Here is a 22192-nt window from a genome sequence, read left to right on the forward strand (position 1 = left end):
ACTTTATTTGTTACTTCATTTGGTTTTCACAATAATCTGTAAGATATTTGTCTCAGTTGTATAGATGAGGTTTAAATAGGTCCATCACTAGTAGGTTGGAGAGCCACATTTGGAACTAGGGACTGTGATTCTGTGGAATATATTTTTAACCATTATCTTAACCCATCAGAGATTTGTACTCAGGCTGGATGGAAATACTGAGTACCTAAAGGGGAGATGAAGGAACTTAGTTTAGTTGGTTAAAGCTGTGAGAATAAGCAAGTCAAGTCTTAAAATAAGCTCTAACCCTACACAGCATGGAGTTACTCAATAATGAAAGAGAACCTGCTAGTAAAAAGCATATCCCCCAATTACACTCTAGTTCTGTAGTTGTAGCCCACCAAAACTTTTGTGTAAATTACTCTTTGGTGATGACTGATTTTGAATTAAGGTGACATCATTTTTAAAAAGAGAAGGGCAATAACAGTCCCCAAGAATGACACAAATAGGATAACATTTTAAGACAGAATTCAAATGGGGAGAAAAAGAAGCAGGACTGCATAGAAATAGTACCCAATGAAACGATCACTTTATTAATTACTCCATACCTGGTCCTTAAGAATGTAATATTTTTGTCATCATCAAGCATTTGGAAGCACTTCCATCAGGACTCCAAATATTCCACTGCCTCAGTTAGCTCAGGTAGAATAGATAAGAAGTAATGGTAAGAAGAATGTCAATGAAATTGTAATATATAGTGAAATTGTTCCTTGAATATGCTTTCAGAGATACCTGTAAACTGGAACTAGGGACAGTCTCATTTTTTAAAATTTAAAATTAATAATGTTTCCTCAGCTTTCTATTCTAAAAAGTTCTCCTAATTTACTACCTCCAGGAATTTAATTCTTCTCTTCTGTATATATGTTTTTGTTTACAACCTTTGGCTGGTATGGGAAGGGTAAACTCCAACAATTATTTATGGTAGATGTTTCTAATTTCACTGTTACCCAAGTCAAACACAAAACTTTAAGCAATCCCTTTAGAATAGTGTTATTAATAAATTATTTCATTTTCCAAATACTAGTTCAAGTGCACTGGGTCTTAGCATGGTCACATTTTAATTATATGTGTCATGATTAAACAGATATATTAGCTACATAGTGGTATAGTCATTTTACTTATTATTTGGAAGATAGTAACATAAAAAACAATTATATAGGTATTTTTAGAATACAGTGGCATCTTATGAATGTACATTCATCATGTGGATTTTTTCTCTTGGACAAGGAAATTGCACATCTTATATTTCAGGTTATTCCTTTAGACACAAAATCTTTAAAATATGTGTATAAAAAATACTTTTGACTAAGATGTCACTGATATATCACTTTCATTTTTGTCAAAAAGCAGCAAAAAGCCTTTATCTGAACACTTTCATAGAATATATATGCCTGTTTTTCCTATGCATTACAGGAAAAGGAAAAAAATAATCATGCAAAAAGGATTCTACACAAGGTCCTGGGTTCAATCCCTAGCACCACCAAAAAAAAAAAAATCCGAAAACTTTTTCTCACTTGTGTAATTTGTGTTTCCTTAATGACTACTTTTTCCTTTTCTTCTGCAGTCAGTTTGAGAGTCAGATAGGGCCAGTGCACATCTACCTTTGCTGGTTATAAACTGTGAAATATTTGGCAATTAAAGGGTTTATTAAAAATCAATCTTTCCTTAGGATTTTCTGTGTTTTGAAACACTTGAAAGGTCAAATATACAAATATCTTATATTTAGTCTGAATATTTTCTTAATTAGATGCCCTTTGGTTAATCAAATGAGTTTGACTCTAGTTTAGCAAATGTGTTATTTGATATTGTGGACACGTTCATCAGATTTCACTTGAATCAAGAAAGGTAACACCTGTGGGTTTCCTCACAAAAGCCTTTTGTTAAATGGACACCCGCAGGCCATGAGGCAATTACATTTGTTGCTTGTACTGAAAAAGAGGCACTTAACTAGACTTCAGTAAATATAGCCGAGAATTACAGGCTGGATTCTTTTGTCCAGTCCTGAGATTAGGTTTTATCATAGCTCAGGAAGTAAACCTCTGACACAGAAAGGGGGCGGGGGGGGGGGGGAGAATCATTTAGGTGTACTTTTAATGTTTTAAATTTTAGTTCTAAAGTTAGTTATATCTGAGACAACAGGAAAATTCAGATTTCAGCAAAAATGAAAACCATTTCTTTGGCATTCATTGAAAACATTCATATATTCTTATTCAGTCTTATGCATTTATTCAAAATGACATGGTAGATTTACAAGTTATAAAAATAAAATTTTTTTGATTATAGGTAACATGAACAAAGACACAGAATTAGGAATTTTCCTTTTGAGCCCTTTGCAAAACACTTATGTATTTGGAGTCTATTCCAGCCTAGTCGTACCTTTTTAAAAAGCACATTTTAATCTGTCATCTTATTCTGTTCTTATTTTATTATAAAATCGCTGTACCATTCTCATTTTTTCTTATCTTGCTTGAATTTTCAACTTAATGATAACCAGTAGGTTAATCTAACAGACATTACTGTTTTGAGCTAGAAGTTTTGTTCCTGGCATTACTTTATACAAGAAGAGACAGGTTTTGCATTTCAAACTCAAGCCCAAAACTTTATTTTACTTTATGTATTAAAAAATGAGTTCTCTGTTAGATCAATATTTTAATTATTTAGAGATTTAGTGAAGATACTGCTAAGAACAGTCATTCACTTTTACTTTACCGAGAAGTAAACCCTAGTATATGGATTGGAAATTAGATCACTCTCTTTCCATACTACCAGAGACCAAAAAGAAAAAAAAAGAAAATTCCACAAAGTTCTTCCTAGCTTTCTATTACATCGTGATGGGAAATATTCTGATATCCCTTTCTTTAAAAAGTACAAGTATCATTGAAAAGGTTAAGCATTTTTAGACTCACATATTCTTGTCTGTGTATGTGTATGTACACATGTTAAATTATATAAATATACACTATCATAAAACTGTAAATTATGAAAAATGTAAAAGAAATTCTTTTTACACTTATTCTGATTGTCCTTCAACTTAATTGCATCATAGACATCTTTCCATATATTTGTTTTTTAATCAGTGTCTGTTATTGTATCAATGAAGTACATTTTATTTAACTTTACATTTATTTAAAGAACATTTATACTGTTGCCTATTTTGAGGTGTAGACAGTACTATAGTGATTTTCCTCCTTAGTACACATTTGCATGCTGAGTTTGACATATCTTTTCTGGACATTTTGGTTGAGAAAGGTAAAACAAAATGTGTAGGAAATAGAGATGCCAAAACACATTTCACATCATAAATGTTAGTCCTCAGCAAAATTATTCTCTTCTACATATTGTTATAAATTAAGCTTTTTTTTCAAAAAGGCTTTAAAAATCAGGTAATTGAAACACCTGCTTTTGGCAATGACAAAATAGCTGGTGAACAAATGTTTATATACATTGCACAGTAGGCAGTATGAGGCTGTGATCCCGAGAGAAGAGGATGAATTACACACATACTTGCCCTAACTTCTATTTGAAGGTAGTTTTCCAACTACAGTGCAAGCAGAGGAAATTTAGGCAAAGCACAGATGTAATTGTTGAGTTGAGGAGGGAGATAATGAGGACCAGGGATCCTTAGTGGTTGAGATTTATGGATCAGACTCAGGTCTGATCAGAGCTATTGGAAAATCTCCACAGCTCCACATTGGTATTCCATGGTTTGGGTGGGTGCTGAATATTAAATTGTACCTGCCCTTGATAAAACTGAGAGACCAGTGAGCTGTAAACCAAACATTCCCAGAACTCACACAGGCCTGAGATATATTTGAGTTCTCATCAGCCATCTACTGTGGATAGGCAAGCATTCAGTAAAGACCCTAGAAGGATGATTCCTTAGGAATAGAGCTAAATGAGAGAATCTAACAAACTTAAACATAAGCTTGAAGGGAATATAAGACAACAAAATCCACTCAACAAATGAACATCTAGCTAAATCATAAATTACTTTGCGAAGAAGCAGGAAAATGCAACCCATAACCAGAAGGAAATCAGTTAAATAGACCCATAAATGACAGAGATGATGAAATTAGCAGATAAACATTTTAAAACACCAGTTCTAAAACTTTCAAGTATATAGAGGAAAAGATGTACACAGTGAGGTAAGATGGTAAATATAAGAAAGAACCAAATGAAATTCCTGCAACTTGAAAATAATTAGATGGCTTTTACAGCAGATTAGAAACTGCAAAAGAAAAGATTAGTGAATTTGAAGATAGCAATAAAAATTATATAAATTGAAGGGAAGGAAAGCATATAGGGAAAAAATGAATAGCATTGGTAACTTAGTATTAAACAGATGAACAAATATGTTGTGGAAATTCTAAGGTAGTGGATGAAAAAAGGTATATTTTTTCCCCACATTTGAGAAAAAAATATAAACTAGAAATCAAAGTTTAGAGCCAGGCACAGTGGTACACACCTCTAATACCAGCTCTTGAGAGGCTGAGACAGGAGGATCACAAGTTTGGGACCAACCTGAACAATTTAGTGAGAACTTTTCTCAAAGCTAAAAGGTCTGGGGATGTAGCTTAGTGGCACTTGCTTAGCATGTGCAAGGCCCTGGGTTGAATCTTCAGTGAAAGGGAAAGAAGAAAAGGAAGAAGGAAAACAAGCAGTTCAGGTAAAATATTCCAAAAAAAAAAAAAAAAAAAAAATCAACAGAGAACATCATGATCAAATTGCAAAGAGCCAGTAATAAAGAGAAAACATTCAAAGTAAATCAAGTTGTGATGGGGGGACGGGGGCAGGCAATTTGAGAACAAAGAATCTCTACTATGTAGCCTCATAAAGAAAGACAATGAATTGATGAATTGAGAGAAAATAACTGTCAACCTAGAATTCTATATCCAGTGCAAATATCTTTGAAAAATAGGGTGAAGTAAAGGTATTTTCAAAGGAAAATTTCAGAGAATTTTTTAAGAATTGCCAGCTGATGTACAAACATTAAAGGATGTTACTCAAACTGACAGACAACGATGGGAGATGGAAGTTTGGGGTCATAACAGAATAGAGAACACCAGAAACATTAATGCTAAATGTGTGGTTACATACAAGACTCTCATTTTTTACTGTGCTAAGTTTGGATGCTGGTCCTTGCTCATGTGAGGCAAGTGTTCAGAAGCCTACTGAGCCACATCCCTGGCCCTTTTGTTTTGTTTTCATATGAACTTAATGCTTGGCTAGTTAGACCTCACCACACTGAAATCATATGTAACTTTAGTTTTAGTTTTTTGTGGTGTTGGAGATTGAATTTAGGTCCTTGTGTAAGTGCTCTACTACTAAGCCATATTCCCGGCCTGGTTTTTTTTTTTTTTTTTATTCTTTAAATACTGTTTTAAACAAACAATAGTGATGATTTACTGTGGGACTTGTGACATGGGTAGAAGTAAAATGTTTGGCAACTAGAGCTCAAACACCAGGGGATGTAAATAGGGATGAAATTATAGTCATTGCCGTTGTCCGTGGGGGATTGGTTCTAGAACCTCCCATGGATTGAAAATCTTCAGACACTGTTATTTTATATAAGTGTGTATTTGCATATAACCTACATACTTTCTTCCTTATACTTTAAATCATTTCTACATTATGATACCTACTTTTAAGTACAATGTCAGTAGTTATGCTGTATTGTTTAGGGAATGACAAGGAAAAAAATTCAGTGTTATGTTAGGTATAGATCCTTTTTTTTTTTTTTTCCCCCAAAATATTTTCACCATTCAACTGGTTGGTTGAATCCACATATGCAGAACCCTGGGTACAAAGGACCAACTGTATATTGTAAAATTTTTGTATCTTAGATGAAACAATATAATATGTGAAGGTAATGACATCTCATGTGAAAGCAGACTGTGATTAAAGATCTGTACTATTCTAAACCCTAGAGCAGTAACTTCAGAAATAAAATGCAATTATGCCAACAGAAGAAATAAAATGTTACTCAAAGTATACTCAATCCAAAAGAATGAGAATAGGAACAAAAACCAGAAGCAACAAATACCTCACAAAATAGCTCTTATATATATATACATAAAACTAAAACTGTAAGACTTGTGGAAGAAATATAGTGTAATTCACAACTTGGGAGCAAGTAAAGATTTCTTAGGACACCAAAATATGGAACAAAAAAGGGAAAACATTACAAATTGGACCTCAGGAACATTAAAGACTTTTATTTATCAATCAATAAATAAAAATTGTCAGATTGGGAGAAAATATTTACAAATACTGTCATAAGACTTGTAGCTAAGGTTTTATAAAGAACTCTTAGAACAAGATGATGAATAACCCACTTTAAAAATAGCCAAAATATTTTAATACACTTCACAATTGATGCACTAATCACAAAAAAGTGTTTATCAGAGAAGTACAAATTAAAACCACAATACCCTTTGCCTACTAGAATGGCAAAAAAAAAAAAAAAAAAGTAAATTGATAGTATCAAGTGCTATAGAGGTGCAACAACAGGAACACAGCCAAACATTGCTCTAGGCAAAAATAATATCATTTTGGAAAAGTTTGATAGTTTAAGATAAAACTTGCATATACTGATAACCTAGAAATTATACCCCTAGGTGTTTACTGAAAAGAAATAGACTTGTATATGTATGTTCACAGGAATTTATTTTTTAAATTCATTTTTATTGTAAACAAATGGGATACAGCTTGTTTCTCTGTTTGTACATGAAGTAGAGGCATACCATTTGTGTAATCGTACATTTACCTAGGGTAATGGTTTTTGATTCATTGTTATTTTTTTCCTCCCCCACCATCCCCCCTCTTATCCCTCTATAGAGTCCCTCCTTTCTCCATTCTTGCCCCCTTCCAACCCCCTATATGTGTCATCATCTGCTTATCAGTGAGATCATTCGTCCTTTGGTTTTTTGAGATTGGCTTATCTCACTTAGCATGATATTCTCCAATTTCATCCATTTGCCTGCAAATGCCATAATTTTATTATTCTTTATGGTTGAGTAATATTCTATGGTGTATATATACCACAGTTTCTTTATCCATTCATCAATTGAGGGGCATCTAGGTTGGTTCCACAATCTGGCTATTGTGAATTGAGCAGCTATGAACATTGTTGTGGCTGTATCTCTGTAGTATGCTGATGTTAAGTCCTTTGGGTATAGGCCAAGGAGTGGGATAGCTGGGTCAAATGATGATTCCATTCCAAGTTTTCTAAGGAATCTCCACACTGCTTTCCAGAGTGGCTGCACTAATTTGCAGCTGCACCAGCAATGTATGAGTGTACCTTTTTCCCCACATCCTCGCCAACACCTGTTGTTGCTTGTATTCTTGATAATTGCCATTCTAATTGGGGTGAGATGGAATCTTAGGGTAGTTTTGATTTGTATTTCTCTTATTACTAAAGATGTTGAACATTTTTTCATATGTTTGTTGATTGCCTGTAGATCTTCTTCTGTGAAGTGTCTGTTCATATCCTTAGCCCATTTGTTGATTGGGTTATTTGTATTCTTGGTGTAGAGTTTTTTGAGTTCTTTATATATTCTGGAAATTAGTGATCTATCTGAAGTATGAGTGGCAAAGATTTTCTCCCACTCTGTAGGCTCTCTCTTTGCATTGCTGATAGTTTCCTTTGCTGAGAGAAAGCTATTTGGTTTGAATCTGTCCCAGTTATTGATTCTTGCTTTAGTTTCTTGGGCTATGGGAGTCCTGTTAAGGAAGTCTGATCCTAAGCCAACAAGTTGAAGATTTGGACCTTCTTTTTCTTCTATAAGATGTAGGGTCTCTCATCTGATTTCAAGGTCCTTGATCCATTGTGAGTCACAAGACTTTATTTATAACAATCCCAAATTACAAACAACCCAAATAACCACCAACCAATTCATTGGTCAACATTGCAGTTTGGAATGGAATACTACTCATCAGTAAAAAACCAGTGATAGATATATAAGGCTTGGATGAATCATAAAATCTTGCTGAGTGAAAGAAGCCAGACACAACATATACTTTGCAATTCCATATAATGGAATTCAGAAACATGCAAATTCATCTCTAATGACTGAAAGGCTGAGTGTGGAGGTGGGAAGCTACTACAAAGGAACAGAATGAAAATTCTTGATAACAATAGAAATATTCCATGTCTTCTTCAATGAAGTAGTGGTTGGATACCTGGGTGTGTACATATTGTGTTAAAATTTAAAATGAGATACTTTACTATATGTAAAGTGTACTTCTATGAAATTGATTCTTAAAGCACACACCCTTCTCCCCAGTGCCAAAAAGTTACATATTTCAAAAGTGGAATAATTTCAAACATGATGAATTTGCTACCAGTAGAACAAGTAAATTGATAGGTCAGCAAATGTGACTGCTTTGATTTGCAAAGATGCACATGTGCATGTTTTTCCAATTTAAGAGAAGTTCTGCTAGATGAAGGGAACTGTCAAGTGATCAGGTTGTTTTCTTGATTTGGTATACTTAACATCAATTGTTAAGACCACGAGATACATTATTCCTTTACTATAAATGGATGCATGGTGGTATGGTGCCATTTATGAACTTCAGATGAGTAGGATTTATCATGTCACATATTTGAACCTATTCTATAAAACATCACTAACAGTACTTCACAGGTTGTTTTGAGGATCAAATGAAATCGACTAAAAAAATCCACGTAGATACTGGTTTTACTACTCCTCCCCTTTTTACCAACTGGTAATCAAGAACTCAATATAGAGAGCTTGGGTCACTTTCCTCCAGAGGCTCCTGATGATAAGTTCTGGGTTTCTTTCAGAAAATTTCTGTATTATTAATCTTATTGAGATACTTCAGCATTTTATTTGAATAATTTAAAAGAAACTATCTGTAAAGTGACCTTGGGCCTTGTATATGGTAGGCAAGTGCTTTACTACTGAGCTACATCCTACTGCCCTACATTAACAGAAATTCTAAATATTCCAAACCATGTACCATCTGTCAGGATACATTCCAAAACAATATTTAAATATAAAAACTAAACCATGAAAATCTAACTATGATTCAAAATCCAGAAGTCATAAAAGCAAAGATTGATAAGAGAAATGACAAACTGGGAATAAGTATTTGTCATTTTTATCTCAAAGGGCTAATCTTCATAATATTTTAAGAGCTCCTTTGAAACGAGGAAAGAGATCATCAACCCAATAGACAGAGGGCAGAAGACATGCAAAGAGAGATCATAGAAAAGGAACTATATAAATGGCTTTTATACACATGAAGAGATTCAGCCTCACTCATAATAAGACAAAAGCAAATGAAGACACAAAGGTACCATTTTTTACAATCTGGCTGGCAAAAATTTAATAACAATGGTAATGAAAAGTAATACTCAAAATAATTAAAATCATGACATTTCTATCTATTGATTTAATTTCTCATAAAATAGTGAAGACTTAGACAAAAACCAAGCAAGTAAAAAGATACCATAATCCAGGGCCTCAAGCAAGGCTGACTACATGGTAAGTACCCTAAATAATCAGAGAATTTTGTATAGGAAGACAAATTTGGGGAAAACTTCATGGAGAGACGAATGTATAAACCATGGGTCCTGGTTTATGGTCAGAGGCATAGAGATCTCCCTAGGTTTTTGGTATGGTGCTTTTTAATAAAGTGTGCCTTATTTATTCATACCAATCACATATTTTTAGAACTTCAGAACAAGCATTTTGAGCAACTATGAAAATTTAAACACAAAAAATCCTGACTTTATATCTTTTTCCAAAGTTAATACCTTAGAATGTTAATTATATATGGCTTTTCCAAATTCACTATTTGGTTCTCATTTTATACTCATTTTTGTTCTTGATCAATCTTAAGGTTTCACTGTACTCAAATCTTTTTTATTGAATTGGTAGGAACTACCTTTGCTTATTGGCCCTAGGATCTGTAAACTAGTTTCACTAATAAAAATGAGTGATCTTATACTCTCTGGTATTTTTTTTAAAATCATTTTGATGTACATATTTCCAGTGTGGTTTTGTATACATAAGTACACTTGGGTTTCCTCTGATATTCTTTTAGTAAACATATCCATTTTTATAAAATAGATTTAAAATTTCAGTGCTAAATGCAAGTACTAAATGCAAAGAATTAAAGGTTTTTGATAAATATTTGTGATACAGGACACTGCAGAATTATAAGCTCTTCAAGGTGAAATTAAAATTTTCATGCTTGCATAAATATTTTTTCAAAAATATAATCTGTCATACTAAAATAAATGCAGTCTCTTATCAAAACCAATTAAAAATAGTAAAAATAAATTCCTTCCCAAAAGATCATTTTGTTCTGTTCAATGATTGAAATTTCTTAAATAACAAAAACTGTAAAATAGCAACTTGGCAAAGGCAATTTCAAAGATTGTTGGTAGAGAGTAACTATTTAAGTTTATATTGAACAGATAATAGTAGGTCAAATATCTCATATTGCAGAAGGCATTTTTTGTAATGTATTTTGTTCTAACTATATTGATCATCATTGAATGAAAATTCAAACTTATTTAATACCAGTTAATACACAGAACGTATGAGAGAGGTTTTCCATTTAGTAGAAGGTCACCATCATTCATTTTACAACTGATGATTTTATAATAGGTCCTTCTGGTTCTTGATGGTCATTATCAAAGTATAATGCATTGAAGATATGGCCTATACAAAAGCAGAACAGGGATCTTAATTAGAATTCTGACAAGTCCACTCCAATAAAATGATGAGATTATTTGTAATTGATGTCACAATCAATTACCATTTAGTTCATCATGAGCATTCTAATAGGTCTGGCCTTGGTATTGGCCCCAGGATGTTGCTGAGTGAGTGGCTGCCCTGCTTATGCTGTTATTGAGACAGGAGGGCACATTTTCAGTCAGTATCCTAATGACCTCTTTTGAAGTCTGTTAAATTAATGACCCTGTCACAGTTTTGATCTCTTCTAACCTCAGTTCGAGGTTTGTATAACAAATTACTGTTTGGGAACAGTATGATTAAAAAAAAAAAAAAAAATAGTTCTTTTAAAAAATTGAAACCTTTGGTATTTATTTTATTGTGCAGGAAATGGAAGCAAAAATGCAACTTAGGATTTGTATGTATTTTATAAAAGAAACTTTAGGATATTTCTCCCTATTCCAAATGATATACTTCTTAATGGTAGCACCTAAATTAGGTTTTATTGTTACTCAAGGGGCTGCTCTTCTTCTGTAATTCTAGGTACCAACAGGTCATGTTTGGTTAGAAGGTGATAATTTACAGAATTCTACAGATTCCAGGTATTATGGACCTATTCCATATGGACTAATAAGAGGACGAATCTTTTTTAAGGTACGGTTTTCAGCTTGAAATGTTGACTATTCTCTAAGCTGTATTCTGTATATTGTGTATTTCCCCAAAACCAACCTTTGAAATGTTCAAGATTAAGATTTAACTGTTGAACTAACTACATTTTATAACATGAGGGCTTTTACTTAGTATCTCTACATGAAACATCCTCTTCCCTTGCCTTGTCTCGCAAGACAGGTAATTAAGAATGATTTTTCAATAATAATAAAATTGAAACTAATAACTGTAGCTAAAGAAACCTTTCATTTGAATTTTCTAATTTTCTCATATACAACCTGGGCATATTTTAGTAAGCATTTGCAGGAGAGCAGTCTAGGTTCATACTACCTATAAAGCAAGGATACCTTAGTTAAATACAGTGAGTCACGGACAGTTTATTGTGGTTGAAGCAAATGTACAATTCTTAAGGAAGATTATCGTTTTTACTGGCTCTTCCTTATTATCATAAGCAATAAGAAGAAAAACACATGAATATCTGGGGCAACTGGATAATTTTCAGAATTAAACAAATGCCATATTCAAATACATAAAACAAAACACTTTAGGTTGAAAGTGTACAATTAATTCTTAGTTGAGGATAATAAAACACAAACATATATATTCATAACCACACACATATCATTCTTGTATATTTGAATGTTCCAAACTCAATGTTTAAATACATATACAAGTTGATTTTCTAAGTCTTGTTCTGATGCAGAAAATTTTATTCTTGACTGATAAAGCATTTACCTATTTAGTATAGAGAAAAGGGATGAATAGGAGAAGGGAATAATGATGATATAACATCACTTTTATTAATTGTCTTCGATCACATTTTGGTTTTACAGATCTGGCCTCTGAGTGATTTTGGATTTCTACGTGACAGCCCAAATGGCCACAGATTCTCTGATGATTAGCAAGCTTGATTATTGTTTCCTGTTCAAGTGAATTTATTACTGCAGTTGAAACCATGTACTTACCAATAAACTATTTGCTGTTCAGTTTTAGATATTTTTGTTAAATGTAAAAAATAACACACTCTGAAAACTCTGAGTTCAAAATATTTGTGTAAAAATATATCCAAGGTCAGTGTTCCATCTAAATTTTATGTCAGATACAAAATATTGGGGGGGGGTATCTGAATGACTACCTCACTTGCTAATTTTTTGTCTTATAAGTAAAATGAAAATAATCTCTTCTTGAAACTGCCTTATACTTCACTAGAGTAAGTAAGTCAGAACACTAATTATTCTTATAATTTATAAGTTCAATCTGACATCAGGAGTCCATCCTAAATAAAATGCTTCTAAGTTATATGCTTGACCCACTCATTTGAAGTTAAAGTTTCAGTTATTCCATTAGAGAAGTTCTTTAAATGAGTTCTGATTAATACTGTACAAAGAATATTAAATATATAGAAAAATAAATCTTTAAAGGTATGACATTACAGGCTATTATAGTCAATAATACTTTATAAAGTCCATCATACCAGCAATGAAATGGTTCCTTATTCACAAATATGGCAATTGATACCAAACTTAAAACACCCTGAAATAAAAAGGAAAGCGATGTACCAATTTCAGACTATGTTTTAAAGCTTCCCTATCCTAAATTATACTCAAAGTTGAAGATGGTGGTGTTCATAAGTTTTAGAACTAGAAGTCCAGGACTGGAGCCAAGTCTTATTCCAAATCTGTTTTTCTAGTTATCACTTCACATTTTTTATTCTTCATATTCAGCCTTCATTATAGAACTGGAATCACATATTGTTCACAGATTCTAATTTAATTATGATGACACTAGAATTTGAGTTAGGTGTACAATAGGCCTATAACTTTATCTACTAGGAACATCATCCATTAGAGGAATATGAAAATATTATTTCCCAATAAGAGACATTTATGTTAAGGAAAAGAAAATTCTTATTTTTTATTAAGGGGAAAACAAAAGTTTTAAGATGGGAATTCATAAAATATAATTCAAGTCCTCTTTATGGCAATTTGTAAATATAGTTTATAAGTACATATAAATAACTACATTAATTTTTATTGATCTAGGTGGTCTCTGCTTGATAATTTTTTAATTTCTTTGCAAATAATAGGGAAGAAAAAAGAATTAATTTCCTTGATGCTTGAATGGCCTCTCCTCATCATGTCTGAATATACAGTTGAAGGATTCTAATAGTAGTCAACAATTTTAACTATCATGAAGTAGTTCTATAATTAGTGAACATGTATCACAAGAAATCAAGTTAACTTCTTCTGCTTCATCCTTGGAAACACTGTATTTTCCACCACATCGGCAACTCAGAAAAAAAGAACAGTCACCTGTGAAGAAAAAAAATAATGCTTCAAATGCTTACAAGCAACTACTTTTCTAATAACTTTTAAAAATGCAGAGCTTATTCCATAGAAACTGGAAAACAAAAATACCACAATAAAGATAAAATGTATTTAAGGGAGTACTGGAAAACATTTCTTACAAAGGAATATTGTTGTTCTAAAAATTACCAAAGAATCTATCTGTAGGTGAGATGGATTAAAGCTAAGAATCAACAGTTCAGTGATTTTGGTGGGGTAAAAAGGATGCTTAGAAGCAACCTGTGAAATGTTTCATTAAGAATCATATAAATTTTATATTCTTCTCTAAAATATATATTTTTTAAATATTACAGTGAAAGAAAAAGGAGCATGGTATTTTGCCTAGAGTCTATCCTTGGAGAGATAACTGGCAAACTATTTATCAGCGAAATATCTCAATACTTCCTTTCTGGTATCACATGATTTTGAGAATCTTCACTCAAATATATAAACACCTAAGAGTTTTACAATTTCTCCACCCCACGTGGGGGATGTATGTGTACCTGATTGATTGGTATTTACAAATAATATATGAACCAACAGGAAACTCTGAAGTGGCGTGCCCTAAGGAGGCAGAGTGGTACAATGGTTAGACTCCTAATGGTGGAAATTTTAAGTATGTCATCTTCCTGTAACGTTTAATTACTAGTGTCCTTGGATTGAATGAATCTCTGATTCCTCTGGTCTTCCATTTTATTATCTCTGGAAGTAACTATCAAAGAAAAACAACTTACTAATCATAGTATCTCTTTTACCAATATCATGATTTTTTTATTAGAGATAAAGTAGGTCTCAAAGGATTCATGATTTTCTACAATCAAATATTGGCATTCAGTTCTCAAACTTGATTAACATTTAGATCTCATCATATGTAGTAAGAAAAAAGGAGAAATTAAACTGAATGTATTTGCTATCAAGTTCAGTCTTGAAAAAAACAGCAGTAAGCCAGCTGACCTGCTTATCAGTAAAAAAAACACTTTATCAAACCTTGTTTTTATTCTTCACCACAATGTGTTTTTTTCTCCATACAAACTAATTTAATCTTGAATTCAGAAATGCATCTTTCCTGTCTAAGCCAATGTACATGTACTAGAGCATGTTTTCAAAGTGAATTGTTTTGTTATTAAAAATGTCTAAAAATATACATATTCTCACTATTCATTGATTTAAGCTAAATCTCCCCCTCTTGTTTTTTACCACTTCAATGAACACTAAGAGACAATCTGAGGTGACATGTGCTTGGTAAATGACACAGAGGACACCATGAGCTACTATGGAGTTTTGTTATAGATATTTCCAAATATTAGTGCTCACTAAAAATTCTGTTTGTTGAAATTTCTTACTACCATCAAGTTTTCAAACAAGATGCTATTTTCACAGAAGTCATCATTTTAAATATAATGAATGAAGATCAACAACATGATCAAGCTATATAATAGACTAATTTGTAAGGGAAAGGTTAGCTTCAATTTCTTAGCAGTATGTATGCCTTCTAAGCATAATAAAATGCACCATTTCATACTATTATTGATCAAGCAGCAGACTATCTGGCTACACCTATCATGGAGAGTTTCATCAACTTTTCTCCATTTCTGGATCTTCACCATCCAAGGCCATTCTGAAAACAATCTTAAAGGAATGTAAACAATTTTTACTTGCCCAAATGATCACACTTTTTATTTAACTTCATATGGTAAGACTGCTCTTACTCATTTTTAAATATTCCTGCAAGAATAATGACTTCATGCAGTTGTTGCTCAATATTTCCTCTCAGGATGGTAAGAATCATTTACAGTTTTACAAAGATAAAAATTCTTAAATAAGCATCAAAGATGTTCTATACTTCTGAGATTGATTGTATCTGTTTAATACGGATTCACTGGCTGTGGATGGGATTCATCTGCATCTTCTTTACTAAGAGGTTTACTTTGGGGAGTTCCAGGGACAATAATATTCTTATAACCCTTGATGATTTCATGTTGTACATCTTTTTCAAATGTTGGCATCTTCATTTGTATGAAAAGTCCATAGACTGAAAAAAAAGGTATACTAAACAATAACTAAACGAAGGTGCTTGAACCACCAATCTAAATTTTTAAGATAAAATTATACTGTTAATTAAAAATTCAAAGGTAAATAAAAGGAAAAACTATAATAAAGTTTACATTATTTTCACATCATTAGGAATCATTAGAAAATAAAATATTAAACTTATCAATGAAAATAATAAGAAGAAATTAAACACATACATAAATGCTGGTGGATAAGGAGGCAAACTATATTTTTAAAAAATACATTTATTTGGGCAGATCTCTAATAAAGACATGTTCTAGTTTGTCCCTCCATAAACCAGCAATGAAAAGCCTGTCACTGTTGTATTGTTTTCACAGCAGTAGCCATTCCTGTTTATTCTAACTAGGCTATTATTAATACTGGAAGCCCCAGTTACAAAAAAATTCAAGCTTTCCAATTATTTACTACAAATAAGAATTGACTCTGGGAATTAATTTTAGTGGTTGAGTGCAGAATGGTCAAATAGAAGTCTACATCAATGTGGTTTGTGACCCATTTAGCATAAATCAAGAATCTGTCATTAGAAAAGGATGGCTCTGCTTATCTTCTACCATTCACATTCATTGGTAAATTTTCATAATCCTTTAGGTAATTTGTATCCCAAGCTGAATAATAAAGTTACAAGGTTAAGAGTATACAAAAATTCTAGTAAATAGTAAGATTTTCATTTGCCCAGAGAAACATGAAAATATGATACTCATGGCTTCCATTCGAAAAGAGTTTCCATAATATAATGATATCTACCCAGAGCAATTCAGGGAACATCAAAAGCATGCAGAAGTTAAATTGGATTTAATAAAGTTTTAAAATTTTAATGATAGAAAAGGGAAAAACACATGAACTCATGGCAGGTCAAGGACGGTAACTGATTTTTCTTATTAAGAGATAATAAAAAATTAAGGGGGAGGGAAGCCTCTAAGTAGAGTATAACAAGAGAAGCCCTGTCCTCACAAATTAGGATTCCATATAAGGAGAAAATAAAAATTCTAATAGAAATTCATCTCAATTGTCAATATAAAGAGGAATAGGGAAAAATCACTCTCTTTGACTTAATAAAGTCCTTATTACAGAGAGTAATGCAAAAACCAAAGTAGTACAAAACAAATGGAAAAGAAACCCTAATGTACCTAACATCTAATTAAAGTAAAAAAATAACTAGAAGTGGGTCATATAGAGGAACATCAATAAGTGCAGTTTAGAATTAAACAAAATCAGGCCAAACAAATCACATATATATGCAAAGTCAAGCTATTAAGATTTCCAAATATCCTATGAGGTTTTATTATAAAAAAATTCCAAATATTTCTCTTCACTGTAGATGACTTGAAAAGAAAGAAAAAAAAATTCCAACCTTTGTTCCAAGACATTTCTTCAAGATATACTTGAGCATCTACTGGGCCCAAATTTCTTAGTTCATCTTCTGTAAAATATAAAATAAGACACTTAATTTTGATATTTTCCTATGAAGAATGCTGAGAAAGCAACTCCAGCATAGTAATTACAATTCCTAGTTATCTATTATTTAAAAACTTAGTCTACTGCTTTTGAAAGCAATGTTAAGGCTACCTGACTTCAGTTCACTAAAATATCTATATAGCATGCCATTCTATATAAACTTAAAGTCAAAATCTATCCCATTTAATACAAATATGCAACACAAAATCATGAAGTCAGTTTAATAATTCTTTGTAATTGGTAACCTCTATTTTGTGAAACTTTAAAAAAAAACTTTTTTTGGATAAATTATATCTAGCTAAGAAGGCAATGTATTAGATGGGTAAAAATAACTGTATGTGAATCTTAGTTGTCATATTTTACCAGGTTTTTAACTTGAGTATATCAGTTTTATCATCACTACAACAGAAATACTCCCTCATTTGTTTATTTTTGGAAGATTGCTATGGACTGAATTCCCCATTCCCTCAGCCCCTATCCAAATTCATATGTTGATGCCCTAAGCCCAATATGACTACTTGGAGATAGGGTTTTAAGGAAGTAAATAAAGTTTAAAGGTGGTCATAAGGTCCTAAACCAATAGGATTTGTAGTTTTATAAGGTAAGCAAGAGATCTTTCTATATGTCCATGCACCCACGTACTAAAGAAAGGCCATATGAGGACACAGCAAAAAGGCTGTATGCAAGCCAGATGAAGGCCCTCATTAGGAACTGAACTGGCCAACATCTTGATCTTGAATTCCCAGCTTCCAGAACTGTGAGACAGTTTGCTTAAATCACCCAGTCTATGTTATTTTGTTATGGCAGCTCAAGCAGACTAATGGGTATTCTTCCAATCAAAAATGCTTTAAAGAATAAAGCTCTACCAAAATGTAAGGGGCTATCAATCATCTTACTGAAACAATAAAAAGTAACTTACAAAGAAAATGACTTTAATACAGCAATAACCCTACAAACCAGCAGCTGATGTTCCACTGCTGTTTTCTTTGCCAAAGTTTCTTCTTATGGATGGAAGATTCAAGGAGCAGAGGCACACCTGAATTTAGTAAGAACATGGTCTAGGTAATATAAGCATGCACTTTCCTGTTTAAAACAAGTGTACTTTGGGACAAAGAAAGCAACTATAGATGCGAAGCACACGTCTTTGTGTTTAAAGGCATGTTATATTTCCTGTATGCTTGTACTGTTCTTCTAGAAGTCAATGTTTAAAAAAAAAAAATTAACTACTTAAACCCACCCCCCACTCCAATGAAATCTTCTTTAGCTGTCTCACTAGTCTCTCGTTCACTTGCGGAGAATGCCTCCCTTTGTTCTGTTGTGTGAATGCCTGCAATTTAATTATATTTAATAACTGCCTGTTCAAAATTTATTGGTGAGTTACACAATTTTAAAATAGATGAAAAGATTGTACAATATTTTGAACTCACCATGGTTTTCTATTAAGATATATCAAATATTATACCACTTCATATTTACTGGGTACCCAAAGTCCCCAAGCTGTCCTTAAAATCCAAAGACAGACTGTCTAGTCAAGATAGTTCCTCCCTATCTGTGAAGAGCGTATGCAGAATGTGTCAGTGTGGGAAGTAATTTCCAAACAAAACAAAACAATTTAATTTCTACATTCTATGTAAAGTACCCTTGGCTATGTGTTATCCTCTTATGTCCAAAAGTCTCATGATGGGGAAAAATAATCTTAGGATTTAATTTCTTACTGGAAGGTGCAAGATGGTTTGCTAAAAGAGCAAAAATAAACAATCTTACGATTTGAGGGAGTCAATGACACTTAAAAGAGATTCTGTTTAAGGGAAAAACAGGTGTCATTAATTTATTACCAAGCTGTCTATATTCTAAGGTATCATAAGCAATTTTGAAATCAAATAAAGCAAAGAAGACAAGGCAGAAATGATGACGAATCGGCTTTCTCACTTTAACCTATCTTGGACACCTGTGATATATAACTGCATAAAAAGACAACCCATTCATATATATCCATTATCCCATTTTTATTTAAAAATAACAAATGAGAAATAACTTGCAAATATAACTGCCAAGCAAGTCAGCATCCTATTGTTCTGCTTCTCTACTGGGAAGCTATTGTTATTCTTACCTAGTTACTATTTCATGTCCAACCCTTTCTATTATTCCACCCACTCAAAAAATGGCTTTTACATTTTTATTATCTTTCCTTCTTTATCTCTCTGCACAGGATCTTCAGAGTAGCTACCTATTTCGTGGATGAAAGATTAGCATGGACCAGATATCACTATAAAAGGGAAAACAATAGAAAATGGTTAGTCACTTGCCAAAGGTCAGAAAATGAATACATTAAAATATTCTTGTTCTATAGCTGTCTAATATCTGTATATTAAACTGATTATTCAATATCATGTGCACATAGTCCCAAGTTTCTGTGGAGATTCTGATTTTAGAAATCAGTATCTGACATAAAAGAGAACACTTGGGATAATTCCCCATTATATGAAATGTAAGAGGCAAAAGTTTCCTATGATACTGGGGCAGGGAAAAGAGGACTAGAAGAAGTCACAAGGGGACTTCTGGCCAAAAGGGTGTGCTCACTGTGAAAATCTATCAAGCTACACTTAGATTTCTGCACTTCTCTGTATGTAAGTAAAACCTTTAAGAAAAAGTTTTAAAGGTAGTATATTGAGACTGTAATGTTTACATTTTTAAATAGACATAAGGAAAGTAAAGTTAAAGAAGTGTCTCATAGGAAAGTGTGTATTCTTTGAAAGGATGGTAATCTAACTTCTGAAAGAGTCTGGGGATGATTAACTCAGGGGAAAATTGGATCTCAGGAGAACCTTATAATGAGTAGACAGAATACATACAAGTATAAAGGTGAACCTAAATGTGGGCTGCAGGGGGTGACCAAGATCCTTTGTTTAGAGGCAGGTGTCCAAGGAGGGGGCAACAGCAAATTCCACTCCCCTACCCCAACCCCCACTACAATTACAAGGAAGGAGCACAAACAAATTAAATGGGTTTTTTTTTTTTTTTTTTTTTTTTTCCCTCTTTAAACAATAATCTCTGCTTTTCCATTATGGTTATAATTAAAAAACTTAATTCTTCTCTATCCATTAAATTAACTCATAGGAACCCTATTTTGATAATTGTCTACTAATCAGGCACAGCACCTTCAAAACAGATTACTTTGTTATTTTGGTAGTATTACATATTATAAAGTTTTTTGCTCACTGCAATGAAACATTTTAATAAGTAGCTACAAATTCAAGTCTTATCTCAAAGTTGTCCTGTTAACATGACTAAAATTGTTGGGAAAGTAAACTGACTTAGTGATTTAACTAAAGGACCAGATCCAAGGGATTGAATCTAGAATTTTTAGTATAGAATGGTAATAATGATTAAAAATAAATAAAAATGTAGAAGAAGAAAAGAAAAGAAAATCCGTAGCCATTTGTAAAGAAAAAGCATTGCCTGGCATTTGGTGTACTCTGTCTTGAATCTAATGACACTACACATGCTTTGATTCTTTAGAAGCAAATGAGTTCAACTTTTTCTAAGTTTTCCAGGAACACTAAGATCTGTTCACACCCTGTGCTGTGCTCACAAGCCTAATCAAATAAGGAGAAAAGAAACTTCTAAATTTATTTATACAAATAGAAAGTAGTGCATTATAGTTAGAGTTCCTGAGGAATATAATGATAAAATCAAATAATTTATGTGGTTACTTGAAAAAGAATCTTTCAACCTTTAGAAGTATAGGCCCTTCTGACCTTGTGTTCTATTGGATTTGTCTGACAACAAGAGGTAAAAGAATTCTGTGGCTCCATTGTCTCAACAGTGGAATCTAAGAAAACACTGGCAGGGCTCATCAGAGAGGTTTATGAGCCTGCAATTCAAAGAGATTAAAAGGAAAATCTACGGAGATTCTTTCACACTGAAGAATAACATTAAATAACTATTAGCAGCTTGGTTCAGTAAAGCTTACTAGAGCTCTCGCTGGGTCATTCACAACTTTCTAAAAGAGGAAAGGTTTTTTTCAGCTCCATTTGGGAATCAATAAATATTTTTTACTTTCTACAAGACAATGGAATTCCAGTCTCTTTAAACTTCTTCCTAATGACAGTAAAATTTCAAAAACAACTCAAAATTTCAAAAACAATTTTTTAATTTCTAAATAATTACACTTCTAATCTGAAGAAACTTTTTCTAACTCTAGCAACAATTTTAAAAAAAGTAAAAATAAAAAATAACAGCAACAAAAAGCTATAGGGAAAAGGAATTTATTCATTATAGCTGAGGTATTTAAAAGTCCCATTCAATCATACACTGGCTAAAAGATCAAGTCCATCTGTAGCTCTGTCCATACTAGTCATGTGTGGCAATGTCATATTATTAAGTGATCATCAAATGCTCTCACTTAACAATTAGTCCACCATTTTTTATTTTTATGCTATTTTAAATGCTTAAAATTTGTTCCAAATTTAAAGACGTGTGTAAGCTTGTGCATGTGTATGTGTAAGTTAAAAGCAAACAGCATTATTTTCTTTTAGGTCTAACTCAGTATCTTCTTGTCTTGAAACCACGTAACAACCACTCATTCTTACAAATAATTTCACTATACACAAATTTCTCACATAGGAAATAATCTGAAGATAATCAATGTATCTTCATGATGTCTCTTGGAAAAGTCTCTGATAAGAAAGAATTAGGCAACATTTAGGGATTGTTTGTTAGGTCATAAAATCCTACAGTCCTTTCCCAGGTAAAATTAAAGTCACAACTGCAAGGCCTTCCACATTGAAGAAAAATGACAAACTTGGAGATTCATTATGAATTTAAAGAATTGCTGGACTTACTACTATATGTAAACCCAGTGTTCAAGAAGGTACCAAATGAAAAACCCCAGGGACTGAATTC

The 22192-nt window shown here is 32.5% G+C and overlaps 2 protein-coding genes across 8 annotated transcripts in view; one reads left to right on the forward strand and one right to left on the reverse strand.

Annotated features, from left to right (window-relative positions):
* Positions 1-12408, forward strand: part of IMMP1L (inner mitochondrial membrane peptidase subunit 1) — a 76028-nt gene extending 63620 nt beyond the window's left edge. For all 3 annotated transcript variants that reach the window (XM_079105486.1, XM_079105485.1, XM_079105487.1), the window contains 2 exons: positions 11289-11399; positions 12248-12408. In XM_079105486.1, coding sequence (XP_078961612.1) covers positions 11289-11399; positions 12248-12316 — 180 coding nt within the window. In that variant the 3' untranslated portion in view covers positions 12317-12408. The remainder of the gene's footprint in view (positions 1-11288; positions 11400-12247) is intronic.
* Positions 1-22192, reverse strand: part of DNAJC24 (DnaJ heat shock protein family (Hsp40) member C24) — a 69321-nt gene that overhangs the window by 2505 nt on the left and 44624 nt on the right. For 2 of the 5 annotated variants that reach the window (XM_079105488.1, XM_079105489.1), the window contains exons 4-5: positions 17184-17252; positions 11767-15791 (exon numbers count right to left, since the gene is read on the reverse strand). In XM_079105488.1, coding sequence (XP_078961614.1) covers positions 15625-15791; positions 17184-17252 — 236 coding nt within the window. In that variant the 3' untranslated portion in view covers positions 11767-15624. Of the gene's footprint in view, positions 1-9364; positions 10734-11766; positions 15792-17183; positions 17253-22192 lie in introns of those variants that run through there. The other 3 variants (XM_079105491.1, XM_079105490.1, XM_079105492.1) reach the window with 3 other exon arrangements.

This window comes from Sciurus vulgaris, assembly GCF_902686455.1.
Source record: "Sciurus vulgaris genome assembly, chromosome: 11".
In the NCBI taxonomy this organism is placed as follows: Eukaryota; Metazoa; Chordata; class Mammalia; order Rodentia; family Sciuridae; genus Sciurus; species Sciurus vulgaris.